Raw genomic sequence first — 18263 nt, forward strand, 5'->3', positions numbered from 1 at the left:
ACTCCTTACATTTAGAGTAATCAACGCCAACCATGTGTTTTTAGTCGATGTGTGTTACGTCTGCACATTGTCGAACTGCGATGTTTTCCGATGTAAAGAGCTTGTTGTTAAATATGATCACAAATAGCATCAACGTAACATACCAGATGTATACCTCTGGTTTAATTATATTTATTATAAATGAAAACATCATCAGATACCACCTCAGTCTATATTGTAATGTATTCTCTATGTATTCCAGCTGTAGTTGATTTGTGTGTTTCCTGTGCGTTTATTGTTCTACGGTCGGTTACTGTAAAACCATTTATTTTTACTGATATTTAATTTACTGTTTTGAATTTTTGAAAATGTACACGGTTTTTCATGAATTTATAAAGAAGTATATTGTTTCCACGTTTCATTGGCCAAGCACATTCTTGGGAATGATGCGACACTGTGAAATCTCTACGTATCACATGGATGTCATGAAAACCGATAACTCTAGACAAATAAACTGTAAAGATATCGATCTCAGAGTAACTGTGAGCTCAGTTGTCTCTATGTCCGCCCATGCTATGTCGTGTAAGAGTTTCAGTGACATCGGTACTCATTTTTCTTAACCAATTTAAAAGCTGGCTTTTGATAAAAGTCTCAATTGCTGTCATATATCTGCCGACACTGTTACTTTAATCCATTAACCTAACATTTCTATCGTGGTTTAGTTTATTTTTCAAATTGCTTCATGCTTTTTACTTTCCGCTTATTCGTAACCAGACTTGTGCTAGTAATATGATCTTTATGTCAAGTAATTTAAAAGCTATTCCCATTCTTTTTCACCATTTCCCAGATTGTATTGAAGGGTCATTGGGTAGATTTTATGCAATATTTTCGTATTCTAGTGACGTATCAGATACAATCAGGTTGCCATATTTTTGCACTCTAAAATATTTTTGTTGGAATAGCATTTTTTGTGATAGATAACATTCCTGGGTGTGTTACACCTAATATCATAGCGAATTTACTTTAACTAAAGTAAAATTACGAGGAAAACAATAGACCAATTAAAACGGCAAACAACATTAACAATAGTGCACACCCGGAAGTACTTTTCCTTCAATTTCAAATATTGTCGTTGATGGTTGTCATATGAAGCTGTTGCGAACATTACACAATGACGTCAGTAGTTGTTCAGAACAATATAAATAAAGAAAACATCGTCTATATATTACTAACCATTAATGTACATGTGAACTGTGCGTGGCACTTTCCCATGCTCATATATCAGCGTGAACGCAACATGTCACACACGTGATAATAATTGGGTAGCCAGACACATGGCGTATGTTCTTATATCTAGAAGTAATATGACTAGCATGTAAGGCACAACCCACTAATATCTATATTTTCTGATTCTTTCTAACCACGTACCTGATTACCAGCTATTCCTTGAACGAACGTGTTACGAGTTTTCTACATGAAATTGTAATGTGTATATGTGTTTTCTACAAAATATAATATAACACGTAAATAATTTACGTTTTATTAACAATTATCAACAAAAGTGACAACCGCATTTTTTTCAGAACGAAAAATGAAGTTTATAACTCATATGATGCGTGTGAAATAAGGAAATTAACGTGTATTACGTAGAACTACAGAATTTAGCGATATTTGATATGAAATAAATGTGTTACTCAATTTGTTCGCAGGGGCGTCAAAACAGCAATGCTGCAAGTGTTCAACTATAAACCAGACGTTTTGCTTACAATTAAGGCTGCTATGATGACAGTAATATGCCAAATGAAACGAATGTTATGATAAGGTTAACTACGCCCACTACGCATGTGGCGATATCTTGAATATTCGACTAATAATCCCTTTTTCACAAAATAATACATTTCAGGAAAAATAATGTAATTAATTATAATTTTGAATGTTACACAAATTAGGTATGTAATATTATTTGTTGGATAAATCCAATTTCAATGTTGTTCGCATGATAAATAAACGTGTCGCCTGTCGTTTGTGATATGTATAATTGTACATACAGGCTCGTGTTTGGCTCCACACTCGCTACATGTACCACGCAGTGTGTGTTGACAATCGTCATAATGCATCGACGAATCTAGGTCAACAAGGCATGGCAGTTGACAGTATGTGATAGAGATGACACTTAACAAACACATTATTGGCATCAATAAAACAGCGATTTGTTTATTAATTTAATTGCCCTCTGTCTCCAGTGTCGAGATGTTTACTAATTTGTGCCAATCAAGCCAAATACCTAACTCTAATATTGTATTCACAATATATCAGGCATACATTGGTTTAAACGCAGTCTTCTGCTTTGGAAACAGCAAGCATTAAATGAAATCCAACATATATGCAATACAATAAGCAATACTTAATTAAATTGTTTGTGGATCAAAACGTAACAGTAATTGAGACGATGTGATTACATAGTTTTAATTACACCCAGATAGAGGTTAACAGATACTGAATATACAATGGTGGGTGTATTATATCTGCGGTCACACAAGTCACTATGATTTAATGGAACGGGTCAAAAGATGCAGCACGTGCAAATATACAAAATATTTTGATGTAGACAGTAATTTGTCCCACGTATTTGTATGTCATACCACATAATCATTACTGTATGGTCGACTATAATATATTTAATCGACAACAAGTATGTTCTCACAACATATTCAAACATTTTGAAGTAAGGTTTTTCAATTTTTTTTGGTTTTTTTCTAAATGGTATTGGTATTATGAAAATGGTTGTAATATAGAAACTATAATTTTTTGTAAGGTGTCATTAAAATAGTTGTAATGGTTTCACACATTTCGAGGGTTGATATAAATTACATTTGTCTGAATTGTGAGCCTCCTCGTCCGCAAATTAAAATCCGTTTAAATGCGTTCCTGAACTCTTTGTTGAACACTGTGTATATTATCGGATTGCAAGCTGAATTACACCACCCCAGCCAGGTAACGAACGAAAATAACTGGTCCGGCATTACACATGTGCTACACAAACCAATCGTGATATTCACGGTGAAAAATGGCAGCCAGCAGAGGATGAAAACCCCCATGACGATCGCGAGAGTTCTGGCGGCTTTTCTTTCTTTTGCGATTGAGATCTTATTTCGGTCGCTCTGTCTGGCGTCTTTGACGTTGTCGTGGCGATGCAAAACGTCTTCCTCCGAATCAGCGCTTCCTCCTGTCGCGGCGTTCGGTTGTAGGTTGATGACAGCAACTGTAGGGGCAACAACATTTCTCGCTCTCAGTTGCGCGGTACGGAAGATGCGCCAATAGAGAATAATCATGACAAAACAGGGGAAATAAAAGGAAACGCAGGAGGAAACCGTTAAGTAGTAGATATCATCAGACAATACGCATCCACGAGTCGGCAGTTTGTTGTTTGCCTTCAATGCGATGGCGGCCGGAAATGACAGTATGGCAGATACCGACCAGAGTATGGCGATATTGACGATTGCTCTGCATGACGTGCGCTGAATTGAGTACCTTAGAGGCGAAGTAACAGCACGGAATCGATCGACAGATATGGCACAAAGATTCAAAATTGACGCAGTGCAGAAAAATACATCAATTGAAACCCAAATGCCGCAAATAATATCACCAAAAAACCAGGTACCTCCGCTGACTTCGAGGGACGTGGCGAAGGGAAGAACCAGTAGACACAACAACAAGTCGGACACTGCAAGCGACACTATGTAGTAATTTCCGACAACTCGTAAAATTCGTGTTTTAAATACGGCCACACAAACTAAAATATTACCAACAATTCCAACTAGAAGAATGGTTGTAAGAACGATAATTAAAACCACCGCAGTAGCGAAAGTCATGGTCAATACGACGTCTGCCTGAGCTACAGTACTGTTCCCAGTGGCATTAGTGCTTGATCGGTCCATTTTGGCTGCTGCCCCACTTCTAGTGCGATATCGTCGAAATACTAGATAACATTAATCACAGCAGTTAATAAATTGAGAATTCCATGCGATGATTGTTTTACCAGTGGAAATCGGTTATTTTATACTGAAGTAACTCTTCGTATTCCCTGCAGATCATGTACATCCGATGAGGAGGTTCATCTTTTCGCGAATCATACTTAGAACGGTTATCTTACTCGGTGTGCGTGACTGTACACAAAAACATCTTCGTCATTGGTGAGTGTCTGTAACATATCTGTCCCTGGAGTAATTATCCGCAAGTGTTAGTTGCTAAGTTAGCCTACATCTACACATATGAAGCTATCCAGGTGTCACTCGGCGTGAATTATTAGTGTCAGAACGTCGTCAGCGAACAATCACCACTCATTGATCGCCTAATGTAACAATTTCCAGTGAGGTATACGCCTGGTATCCACTACTGCTCCTTCCTGACAACGAATTGCCACGATACTTAACCGCTGCGGTAGCTAAAAGATCAAGGCTGGGTCACGGTATTGTTTAGACTTCAATACCGTTTCTTCTACTCTCAATCGCACTGTGAAAAAAAAATGAAAACGAGTTGTTTAGTATACTTGATTAGATTTGAGTGTAATAATTCGTTGAATGGAATTGGATATGACCCCGACATGCTGATCTGGGAATGTGTAATACCAACCCAGCTCGGTGAATTTCCAGAGGTGTTTACATCCATTTGATGGCAGTAAGTTCGGCGGGTGTAGAACACTAGATGATAAGATGCTTAATAAGTAGCATCAACAAAACAAGCCTTATAACAATTCTATGGTTTTCCCAGAATTCATTTGTTATTCTACATACACTCGTGCCCAACTGAGCGAAGTGATTCATTCGTTTTGTCTAGTTGCCCGGTAACAAGAGATCGCCATAGCAACCACTCCCCTCTGCCCTTCACATTTTTTTTTATTTTCCTGAGAAACCAATCGTGCCAATACTTGCTTCTGCGGAAACGTCACACACTCGGTCATATGTTTATACCATAAACGTAAACTACCGCTTCCTACAAAGTCCCCAAATAAACAATCTGTCCGCGAAACAATTACTCGACAAATTAATGAATATAAGGGACAGTGAAGAGAATGTGATTTCCGTTGTTTGCGTCACAAAATAAAAGATCCTTGACTCTACGCTTTGTTTTCTGACGTAATGTAGACTAGTTACATAGGCAGGCAGTGATCCCACAAACTAAAGTATATAAAAGTTGATTGGTTATCATATAATCACATGGTAAAACGGTTAAAGGCACAGCTACGTCCTGTTTCTCATATTGTTTTAATGTATACAATACTGAGCCAAAATAGCATGTGTGACACTAACATAGGAGAAAATTGGTGGAAACGTAGGCTTTTGAACGAGAATGGGTTATTGTTACAGTTTTCTTGGCGGTATGTTGAGCTCAGCAGTGTTACCTGTTAAACGTTCGGTTTTCCTGACATCAATATAGCACTACTGTAACGCAGTGGATGGGAAGGAACACATGGCACACATACAATGGAAAATGTCTATTCCATTATACGTTGCAAGTGTGTTTGTCGTCGACAGATGGCGCCACAACTATGTGACCTTTCATATTTTATTTTAGTGATATTATAACCTCGTCATATTTGTAATTTATATTCTAACGCATAAACGTCATAAACGATTTCCGTGAAGTTATGTCAAAAACAAATTTGCTCAATTAAATGATTGGTATTCAAACATATTTTAAGGGAGACGAAGACTAGATTTTTTTCAAATTTGGGGATCTGAAAATGGTAACGCGTTTTCTAGACCATAATATATATGATATTTAACATTACATCAGTCGTAAATAGCTCAGTTGATTTAATTGGTCAATGGATGATCACATGACCGTCGATAAATATTAATCCGAAATTGATATTGCAGATTTTATTGCCCCTGTGTCGGTATTGCCGTGTTACATGAGTACAATCTAGTTACAGGCATGACCAGTATCGTCTTGTGTGACCTTGAGATGGGTTTGGCTGTGTGCGGGAACGTTTTGTGGTGAGCAATAATAACAGTACATAATTAAACAAGTAATTTTTCGAATCTACAGATTAATATTACTTTTAAAATTTGGTATATATGTATTTCGACATCAACTTAAAATGAACCATGGGAGTTTAACTTTTTTACATTACTGCATATATTATAAATTATCAGCATTTTCAACCAATATTAACATGTATATTTATGTGTGTGCATTTGCACACATTAAAATTGTGGTGGTATTCAGAATGCTTGTGTAAAGGAATATATTATTATAAATTATCAATAGAATTGGCACACAAGTTTTTTTTTTGTATTCGTCACCTTTAAATTTGGGAACTTGGTATTTTTTTTAATGTCAAAGTCAATCACGAAACTTTTGTTAAGCCATATATACCTTGAAATTATGACACTGTGAATCTCAATTCCATATATACTGACAAAAAAGTTCGTAATCTGAACTTCTAGAAGTTACTGACAGAAAAATGCCTAAGTGAAATTAATGCTGGTTTAAAATGCTGCAGGCATTCGGTGTATAGGGAAGTGTTAAAGATTGGCCTCAGTGAAATACGCCATACCAGTATGAGGGAATGGTTAGGGTAAAATGAGTACTTTTTCATTATAGAACGTGTAAACAAGTTATTCTACTATTAGCACTGTATTTATCATAGCAGCATGTATTTTTTTTAACTTCCAAACTTAATAATTCGACACCCTTTAAGCACGCAATGATTTTGTTTATTTGAACTTGTGTTTACCCGACTTTTTGGATTAACACTATACATGTTTAAACCGAACGGATGACTTTAATGGTGTATCCGATATGAAAATCTGTAAGTCACTTGACTGACCTCAGATGATCAATATACTAAACTCTTGCCGTATGTTTATTTGTTGGTACACAAGCGAAAATATGTCAAAGGTTGTTGAATTAATAATATTTAAATTTTGTATCCACTCTTACTGCTGGATTATCAGTTTCCAAAAAAAACCGTTATTTTGTTTATAGATGAAGTCACATGAATTATTCACACAAGTGTAAGTACATTTTATCATGGAAGGCTATGGTTTTACCGCCATATCACGGGTTTTTGTGACTTTAAACCAGTATTGACCGTAGTGTACAGTATCGATTTGTATAGTTCTCAGTGATAAAGGCAGTTTGTATGGGCTACGCAGTCCCGGGACTAACACAAAGGAAGTACAGCAGATCGTGTATCGCCGGAAGTCTTGGTCAGTAGTTGTTCGCTATTACATCCCTATTACGATGAGATTTTAGTGATATAACCTAATAGCTCTCTCGCTGTTGTTATTGGGTATAATAAAAATCTTATGTCAGGAATTACCACAGCCACCCCCTCTCCCCATTCGGCTTCCCAGTAGCTGTAGTCAATAACTGCCAGCTAAGGCGGGCCGCAACTCATGATATACCATGACCAGGGCAGTAATTACGTCAGTGTTTGTTACAATATTTAGATATTTAACACATACTTCTTAGATACACATTACAAATGACACCATTTAGTTTGGGTGGGACCAAATTGATTAAAATCTGTATCGTACGGCGTGCATTTTATTTAAGTTAATATATTTTATTTTATTTGAACTATATTTTCTAATATTTTGTATGTTCGTATTATTTTTGCGTCATCGTGTTTTTTTATTATTTGAACTTGTACTCCTTCACGATTAACACAACTTGTAATAAACTGTCAGAAAACAATAAATGAAATAAAATAAAAACTAAATGAAAAATATATAATTACATACATATTTAAAAAACTAGGGTATTATTTTAATCAGATTGCGGTGGTACTCGATTAGGTCATGCGAAACTAGTGTATTTGTTAAATACAATAACAGCTATGAATGCTTTGTGTGAGTATTTACAAAATGTGGTAATTTCATACGAATCAGAGACTAGGAATTACTCTTCCATCTCAATTAACATAATCTGTTTATATTTGTGTATTTATATCAATTTACATTATTCAAAATATGTGCCTCGAGAATGAATTACCGCCATGCAACAAGCACGCGAGTCTTAATTAACGATACCGTCGCGAAGCAAACATGTTTACCGATATTACGACCGTGACTCCATGAATATAACTCATGTGCATACAAGCAAAGCATATATCTTAAGTTCGTCGGTACTCCTCGATACGCTGTTTGCGTAACAGTAATAGAAGTGACAAAATAACGTGACTCCTGCTTCTCCGGTTATCAACACGCAAGGTGATACTGATCCAGATTCCAACATACATATTTCAAATAGCAGACTTTTTTATATATTCATTTGTTTGTTTGCAACGTTAGATTAAATGACAAATACTAATTAAATAAAACAGTTGGGAAAGCACCGCTGGTACATAGTAATGATAAACACGAACTTGAACCACGTATATAATTTGTGTTTGATTCTCGGCGAAAGCAGATACGTATGCTACCAATGAATATACATTCCCCGGGACCCTTTTTTCCTGGTATCAGTGTCGATTGCAATATATTACATCACCTGGCCCTCCATTACGAATTAACATTTAGAAATGTTGCCACTTTTTAATCGGATTCACTTATTGCTCCGGGATTCTAATAACCATTCCTCTAATTATATTCAGAATATCAAATTACTTCATCTAGCAACCGCCGTTTCCGTGGCTGTGTGTTATAAAAATATGAATTCTAATTATACAATATGAAAATAGTTGGAGTGGCTACGGATAGGGGCTCACATTGTAGTGACGTCTAGAACCTGCTTTGCAAGTATATTCATTTGCTCAACAGTGAAACAAATAATAAGGATGGACATATTAACGATAGAAGCAGTATAATTAATCCCGGGCCTTGGGTCTTGTTATCGAGGTATCCCGCTGTTAATACAATTAATGATGCACTTTTGTACGAGGTTGTCGTCTTTATCAAACTAACTAACTACTCAACTAACTCCCTAACATCGACTGCTTCTAGGTAATTATTTTCTATTTTCTTCTAGTCATCAGCTTTTCAGTGAAAGCATTTTTTAACCGGTAGAATGTGTTGCCGGCAAAGTATGTTGTATGCAAGTGTTCACTCACCTGTAAATCAGACGTCTTAACCATCACGTCTTTGATTCGTTCGTCATCTTAGACAATGCGATCCAACTGAGAATCAAACGATGTTTAAAACACAGATCAGTAAACAGCAGTGCATGTCATTGTTACAGTATGAATCATACGATAAATTGCAATACCGCCCTATCCCCAACTTTATCGCCACATCAAGCAAATCCGAACGTTAATAAAAACATATATCGCGTCCGACCTAACCAGATGTGGCAAAAAAGAAGTCGGTATTCACTATGTATGTGTATATATACCTAACAGAGCTATGACGTTAATTAACACAAGTTTGGATTAGGATCAAACCATCTGTTTACAGGAGTGTCGCTATGTGTTCACAGGGGTGTTGCCATATGTCAAGGCGCGTTACCCTTTGGCTACGTTGTTTTGCTTTGGTGACCTCAATATGATAAATTGTCACTGGTATTCGTTTATGAATGGTTCTGGTTTATTTATGATACATTCTACATCTCAGTCGGAACCGACTTTGTAGATAGAAGCGCAGTGCTTCATATATATGTTTGAGGCGATCTCCCTGCGAATCGATGAGTTATTCCATGATATCTAAAGAACCTGCGGGGTATTATTACCCGACTTCTCCATGTAATTCTTCCTTGTGGGGCACTAAAGCTAAGCTCGTGCATGCGATAAACGGTGAAATTAGGAGCCCACGCCTTAGACGTTATTCTAAGAAATCTTTAAACTACTCACATTCCATTACGATGGTTCATAATTTCTTCAGGATTGGGAAAGAAATTATTTTCATCTCTAAATTCAGATAAAAACATCAATTTGAAAAATACAATGAATAAAATAAAATAAATAATTACAATTTTCAAAGCTCGTTTTGAAAATAAATAGTTGAACTCTCTGGGGGAATACCGCTGACTCTAAGTCATAGCACTTTATTCAGATTAGTGTCTTGTATATGGTTACCTGTAGACGGTCTACAGCGTAACATTAATCGGTATTCTGTATGCGTACATGATTAAACATGATAGTGAGAGGGTGAAATAACTGTTAGGTTTATACACTCTTATTTGTAATTTCTTTGAATTACACCGTGATGTATTCTTAGTGACAGCGGTGACAGTTGTATCCAACGTATTTTAGCTTACAGAGACGGGTATTTGTGCTCAAAAATGAAGATATAACGTAATAATTTGTAATCCACAGAAATGTCAATGCCCAATTGAGTATTTATGTTGTGGTCTGTGGAACACATGCAAAATTACACTAACTTATTTTACGAGTATATGAGATGGAATTATCCTGGATGGTTGCTCTTTGCCATGTTATAATTCAATCTTGTATCGTTACGAGTCATTACGAATTCATGCTATACCCTGAAGCGACGTATTTACGACGTATTTGTAGTAATTGCTTTCACAGCGTCCATTTACCATATCATGACTACATTATATAATACACACAGAGCTTTATAGTCAAGGAGAAGTCGTGTGTGTGGCTCATTTTATTTGTGTGTAGACTAATTCCAAGTGTTTGTGACATTATTTCAAAAATTGCACCAAACCCGAGCATTAACTACGTTTAAAAATAAGAACAAATTTTGAAAAAGAAAGCCATAAGTCAAAAATAGACTTATACAAATCAGGTGTGTTCTCCAATCTTGTGAGATTATATGAAGGAGTAGAAGTCATCATTCAATTCGCTAATATGTCTCTATATTGCATATCTGATTCCAGAAAGGCTTAATTATAATCTCCCTGAATCAGAATTAAAACAGATTTGTTAATAGTGGCAAAAATCTACAATACTCAATTCAGAAGTATATATCCAGTAGATCTGACACGCGGATTTTGAATTTTGATAATAACATTTTTTTCGATAGGACTATGAATAGATTAATCATAAATATACAAAATATATTTTCATTAGGGAAATTACGCTTGGAAAAGGACTGAGAATGTAGATGGTTACTTTCCGTGATGTTTGTTGTGACGCCCTGCAAACAGACGTACTCAGCTCTCGTACATTAGATTTACGGCAATGACTCAACCATGAATTAGCATACCATGTAAAACGAATTTCTAAGCTTAGAAAGTGCCGTACACTAAACTAGACAGAATGGAACGAGATGGCGGTGGTAATACTATATGAATTGGTGGTGTTATTGCCGTTGGTCTGGAGATAATTGGAGATAACCTCCAGATGTCATGTAAAGGAAGTCGATAATTTACTGCTACATCTATGATAATAGCATAAACATCCTAGTTTCTTTAACCTATTACACATAAACTGACTGGCCTTATTCTGAACTCAGTGTCGGTATTTGAAACAAACTGATACGAAATCTGACTTGTTCATTAAGTCGTTTCACAAGTTCAACGATGAAAGTTGAATTTTATTAGCGGGAAAGATCAGAGTCAGAGCATTTTTAATTTAGTGTGATATTTTATTGAAAATTCAACACCAAAATCCCAATAACTCCGTCAATGTAACACCGACGGAGTGTAACAAATATCATCTAGCCACTCGAGAGTGTCAGTGTCAGTCGACTATGTGTTTGAAGTAAATTGAAATCAGCATGCCCGGCGCCACTGTGACCGAGATGCATATATATCGCAGGTTTATCACGTACATACCTTGGCATTCCACTTTAATTCGATCTATAATATACAATATACTCTGGTATGCAATAAACCAAATACCCGCCGTGGTGTGAATGGAATTTTAGACCGCTGACGCCGAGCTAAATACTGACAATTCTATATTATCTGAAAGGTGGGTGACATTTCAGTGCCAATTAGAATCACTACTGCGTCCACTTATGCGTCTGAGCAGGAAGAGATATTCACTACTCTAAACACTACAGGCAGTCACTTTTTACTGTTATTTGTTTTACGTAATACCACAATTCACTTCATAAATGTTAAAAGTAACTCATTTCTGCTAGGGAATATCGTAGCATAAGAAACTGATTCTGGTTGAGCGCACATATGGTAAAAGATAATCATCGGAACATCCTTAAAACGTTTCGAAAATAAATGTGTGCTCGTAAATCACTACGTATCTCAGCACAAGGTTACTGGTTACTGGATTTGTTGTCAAGAAAACAAAGTTACCAGAAGCGGTACTTGTTTTGTTTAGGATTAATCATTTAGTTGTTGATGAAGATGGACGTGAAATCACTGGTGCGAGTGAGAGTACAACTTTTATTAGTCTTTAAAATTACTGATCAACAACATCACATAGATTCGTGAACTTATAATATTACATTCTCAACTTACTTCTTAATTAAATTCTTATGGCACATTTGTATCAGCATAACTTTGTGCCATACAGGTTATTTTTTCGTGAACATTGAACAGTCATCACATTTTATTTCGTACTATGCTATTTTATTTCGTACCCTCCTGTCATCAGTTGAGTACTGCGTTACCGCTGTAAACAATACTGAAACTTACACCAAGCCCCACACCAAGTAGCAGACATGTAGGTGAACGTAATGATGACATAACTCCCATCACGACGATAGTACATAGCTGTTATTTTCACAATTTACAATGTTAATAATTGTATCAATTTAAAATAATACATTTCAAATATTTCCTCTTAGATTGTCTAAAATCGGGTCACTAGAATTATTGTGTTCTGAATTTGAGTCTTTCGTTCAAATGTTTTCTATATGCTGACGGTTAAAGTTATAATTGTGTTGTCAAAAAGTGTTTGCTGTACAGAAATTTAAAGATGTGTTTCATAATCATTACATTAGATACTTTTGTTTGATTGTTGCCGTTACACTTTGCTACGAGTGAATTAACAGAGTATATATGGTGTATGGAGAACTCATACTGACCGAGGTGTAACACCTCCTCCCTACGGTGCATGATTATACGTGGTGTCATACCAACTGAGATTGGCCTTGTAGGATGTGTTTGATTGGTTGATTGACAATTCGATGAAAACAATGCAGGAACATCTATTACACGAAACTAACTAAACGACGTTGCATAATAAGCAATCTTTCAGATTGTTATGATGCACTCTTTGTACATTTATTACTCTTTTCAATGGATCATTCATGGTTATAATAACAACTACGTTCAAACGATAAACAAGTCTCATGTTTCTCAAAGTTATAAGTGGAATGTTTATATAATTTGCTTTGTCAGCCTTACATTCGAATCACTGTTAGGATTAGTTAACAATAATGTTACCAAGCCTTGTGTATTTTTCTAACTGATGTTGCGTACAATTCACAGACAGTTTGGATTTCCATGGGTCAGCCATAGTGGTTTAACGAATACAATAACATGGTTTGTCCTGTTTATTAATTATATCGACTTATTGAGTATCGTTCATTTCAGTTTACATAGATAATTAAATATTATATTCATAAAATATGAAATAGTGAAATTTGTAATATAATTCCTTTGTAATTCATTAGTATCTGAATAAGTTACAACCCAGGGAAAACCCAAGGAAAACTAAAGAAAACTAAATAGTGTTGAAATTCCGGGGTGCTATCACAAGTGAAACATATTCCTACAACGATTTAAAATTCTACAAAGAATGATCCGATTTGAAATTTACATTATCACCGTTTATTCTGTTTTGTCTTAACTTCAAACATGGTGTGATTTGATTTAAATTGTTCATACTGGTGATGGTACGTTTATCTTCACAAGAGTGTCCGTATATTTGTTATTTCACACAGCCTTCAATCTTATATATAAAGTGGCTATAACACCCGCGTAATACTATTTTGACAGATGTTTAATAAATCATGTGGAGATTCAGTCGTCGTTTTTAAAACCTATTCTACGTTCAATTCTAACTGTACAAAACTTTCACAATTTTTCTTAAATGTAACATTGTTCTCGAAAATGTCGCCGTTTTTAGTATGATCCGTTTGTGATAATACTGCGCAAAGAACACAATCTAAATTCAAACAGAACATAATCCTTCACTGATGCATTAACAATATGTTTATCGTAAAGTGTACATTTCACTAACCATTCAATTATTACTAATGATGAACCGTCTGGTAATGCGAAAAATTACACAACAATGCGATTACAGTGTTTTACTAAGACTAGCGCTGACAACTATTAATATTAATACAGGTTGACTTACATTTCTTGGCTTTAAATAACTAACTAACCAAAAAATTAAGCGTCCAACATTCTTCGTTCATTTCAAATATTTTTTCTTGCACATTGGTTATTTATACTAGTCATGTTTTTTGTCGTAAATAATATGTAAGTTATTTAATTCCGAAGGTGGGTACAATTACACATGTGTTACCTTGGTTTCGCACGATAATGAACTCCAAAAACTTCAACTTTTCAAATCTCTCGCGTATAATCGATCTGTCAACGTGGTCTAATAACACATAATCAAATTAACATGTATTTAAAGCGCGGTGGTCGTCGCGCAGCGCGTGTTCGAATTTCATGTGAATAAACAATTTTATTTTATTTATTTTACACGCGTTGTATACGTCGCTATGAGTGTATGTGTATGTTTCATTTCCATGTTTAGCACAATTGAAAACAGAGCGTCGCCATTTAATGCTGTCTAGACAAAATCTACGCCGCCGGTTTTTCTTAGTCTATTTACCTAATCGAAATTAGCTGCCCCTTGCGTACCTACATATCTTTTAAGAGGGAGTGTGTGGAATTAGTTTTTGTCTGTCTATTACATCTAATCTAAGCTGCTTCTGCTAAGTCATTTCTCTCGTTCTCTCGCAAATTGTCTTGTGGTCGCACTGAATCCCACAAGCTTTAAAGAGATAAAAGCAAATCACCAGTCATGACACGAAATTTGGAAACAATATGCTCAGTATGTTAGTTGCAAGTATTTCCATATGGCAGATGACTGCAACCTGGTATATAAGTCGTGTGTAAAATCAAAACAAACGCTTCTCGTCTCATTACTAACCCACCTCTCTCGTTTATTGTTCTTCCAATTGAACCTGGCAAGTTGACGGTTTGTGTAGGTTCCGAGGAGGTTATAGGTCAGATACCATCCATGGGGTGTCCTTTTACTGCCATGTACATTTAGTGTTGAATTCGTCAAAATACATGTCACCACATGCTGTATTTATGGTATGTTCCAATGTATTTCTCATAAGTGTCATAGTTTGAATGCCGTAATGGCAGTCATATATCAAACTTGTTGGAGATTTTAACAACTGCGGTGTTTGAATTGTAGTTAGTTTTAGCAAGAGTTTAAAAAAACAAAACTGTTGTATATTGAGCTATTCAGACAATCTTGGTATACAATAGTAGTGTAATATTAACAGCGGAGACAGTTATTCGAACGAGCCAACGTGGTTGTAAACTTATCAACACGATTTTAATTTAGGTCAATGTGACAAACAAAACACGCATAATATCAATAACTAGTGGTGGAATTTGCCGGGAGAGCCAAAGAACTAGGAGATGAACTACGCATTTTCGGGATTAATATCTACATATCAGTTTATTCTATCAAGCGTGTTTTCATCAGATATAGTAACGAGTCTCTCGAAGTAGACCGTATACTGATCGTTATATCATTATGTATCTCTTTAGTAACATCATCATAACAAGGGATTACACACAACTATTTCACTCTGCGTTTATACTATAATAGAACTATTCAAATAATTCAACATTTGATAGATGAAATTACAGCAATACATTGTGCATGACATATGGGAATGTGGATAATGCGACTAAATGCTCGTTTCGTTTAAATCTAGTTTATTCTCACAATAAACATGACATGTAGTGAACCTTCCGAACATGTACCTACATAAATAGGAGTTGAATACGTTTCAGAACGGCATAAAACAAACAATAAACATGTTTGTATGTATAAATTGCTTGTCAACCTATTTCATGCAAAACCATTTTATTTATTTTTTGAATATGAAAATACCTTTTATTGTGCAAAGCCGAGTTTATAAATGGAAATGTTTTAAACAATAAGTCTGTATATAATCGTACAATAAGTCTTACGTAATCGTAAATTGCCCAATTAAAATAAGTATGTACGTAATCGTACAATCATCCAACTCAAATAAGTCTGTAATGGAATCGTACAATCATCCAATTCAAATAAGTCTGTAATGTAATCGTACAATCGTTCAATTCAAATAAGTCTGTATGTAATCATACAATTGTTCAATTCAAATAAGTCTGTAATGTAATCGTACAATTGTTCAATACAAATAGGTCTGTATGTAATCATACAATTGTTCAATTCAAATAAGTCTGTAATGTAATCGTACAATTGTTCAATACAAATAAGTCTGTGTGTAATCATACAATTGTTCAATTCAAATAAGTCTGTATGTAATCATACAATTGCTCAATTCAAATAAGTCTGTAATGTAATCGTACAATTGTTCAATTCAAATAAGTCTGTAATATAATCGTACAATTGTTCAATACAAATAAGTCTGTATGTAATCGTACAATTGTTCAATACAAATAAGTCTGTATGTAATCGTACAATTGTTCAATACAAATAGGTCTGTATGTAATCATACAATTGTTCAATTCAAATAAGTCTGTAATGTAATCGTACAATTGTTCAATTCAAATAAGTCTGTAATATAATCGTACAATTGTTCAATACAAATAGTTCTGTATGTAATCATACAATTGTTCAATTCAAATATGTCTGTATGTAATCGTACAATTGTTCAATTCAAATGAGTCTGTAATATAATCGTACAATTGTTCAATACAAATAAGTCTGTATGTAATCGTACAATTGTTCAATACAAATAAGTCTGTATGTAATCGTACAATTGTTCAATACAAATAAGTCTGTATGTAATCATACAATTGTTCAATTCAAATAAGTCTGTAATGTAATCGTACAATTGTTCAATTCAAATAAGTCTGTATGTAATCATACAATTGTTCAATTATAAGTCTGTAATGTAATCGTACAATTGTTCAATACAAATAAGTCTGTATGTAATCATACAATTGTTCAATTCAAATAAGTCTGTAATGTAATCGTACAATTGTTCAATTCAAATAAGTCTGCAATGTAATCGTACAATTGTTCAATTCAAATAGTCTGTAATGTAATCGTACAATTGTTCAATTCAAACAAGTCTGTAATGTAATCGTACAATTGTTCAATTCAAATAAGTCTGTATGTAATCATACAATTGTTCAATACAAATAAGTCTGTATGTAATCGTACAATTGTTCAATACAAACAAGTCTGTATGTAATCATACAATTGCTCAATTCAAATAAGTCTGTAATGTAATCGTACAATTGTTCAATACAAATAAGTCTGTATGTAATCATACAATTGTTCAATTCAAATAAGTCTGTAATGTAATCGTACAATTGTTCAATTCAAATAAGTCTGTAATGTAATCGTACAATTGTTCAATTCAAATAAGTCTGTAATATAATCGTACAATTGTTCAATACAAATAAGTCTGTATGTAATCGTACAATTGTTCAATACAAATAAGTCTGTATGTAATCGTACAATTGTTCAATACAAATAAGTCTGTATGTAATCATACAATTGTTCAATTCAAATAAGTCTGTAATGTAATCGTACAATTGTTCAATTCAAATAAGTCTGTATGTAATCATACAATTGTTCAATTCAAATAAGTCTGTAATGTAATCGTACAATTGTTCAATACAAATAAGTCTGTATGTAATCATACAATTGTTCAATTCAAATAAGTCTGTAATGTAATCGTACAATTGTTCAATTCAAATAAGTCTGTAATGTAATCGTACAATTGTTCAATTCAAATAGTCTGTAATGTAATCGTACAATTGTTCAATTCAAACAAGTCTGTAATGTAATCGTACAATTGTTCAATTCAAATAAGTCTGTATGTAATCATACAATTGTTCAATACAAATAAGTCTGTATGTAATCGTACAATTGTTCAATACAAACAAGTCTGTATGTAATCATACAATTGCTCAATTCAAATAAGTCTGTAATGTAATCGTACAATTTTTCAATACAAATAAGTCTGTATGTAATCATACAATTGTTCAATTCAAATAAGTCTGTAATGTAATCGTACAATTGTTCAATTCAAATAAGTCTGTAATGTAATCGTACAATTGTTCAATTCAAATAGTATGTAATGTAATCGTACAATTGTTCAATTCAAACAAGTCTGTAATGTAATCGTACAATTGTTCAATTCAAATATGTCTGTATGTAATTGTACAATTGTTAAATT

General features: G+C 34.4%; 1 protein-coding gene across 2 annotated transcripts; it reads right to left on the bottom strand.

The window, feature by feature from the left end:
* Positions 1–2164: 2164 nt before the first annotated feature.
* On the bottom strand, positions 2165–9271 carry LOC144345219 (5-hydroxytryptamine receptor 1D-like). Of its 2 annotated transcripts, none has more exons than XM_078006781.2 (2): positions 9041–9271; positions 2165–4491 (listed from the first exon to the last, which is right to left on the bottom strand). In XM_078006781.2, the coding sequence occupies exon 2, from the start codon at positions 3915–3917 to the stop codon at positions 2847–2849; it is 1071 nt and encodes a 356-aa protein (XP_077862907.1). In that variant the 5' UTR covers positions 3918–4491; positions 9041–9271; the 3' UTR covers positions 2165–2846. The 2 variants fall into 2 exon arrangements, with proteins under 2 accessions (XP_077862907.1, XP_085360627.1); XM_085504501.1 differs by lacking the exon at positions 9041–9271 and adding an exon at positions 4612–4647.
* Positions 9272–18263: the final 8992 nt, after the last annotated feature.

The sequence above is a fragment of the Saccoglossus kowalevskii genome, chromosome 10, assembly GCF_978046115.1.
Source record: "Saccoglossus kowalevskii chromosome 10, keSacKowa6.1, whole genome shotgun sequence".
Lineage (NCBI taxonomy): Eukaryota > Metazoa > Hemichordata > Enteropneusta > Harrimaniidae > Saccoglossus > Saccoglossus kowalevskii.

Coding starts and splice junctions, on each gene's coding strand:
- LOC144345219 (XM_078006781.2), bottom strand. CDS start 3,917: ATGGACCGATCAAGCACTAATGCCACTGGGAACAGTACTGTAGCTCAG.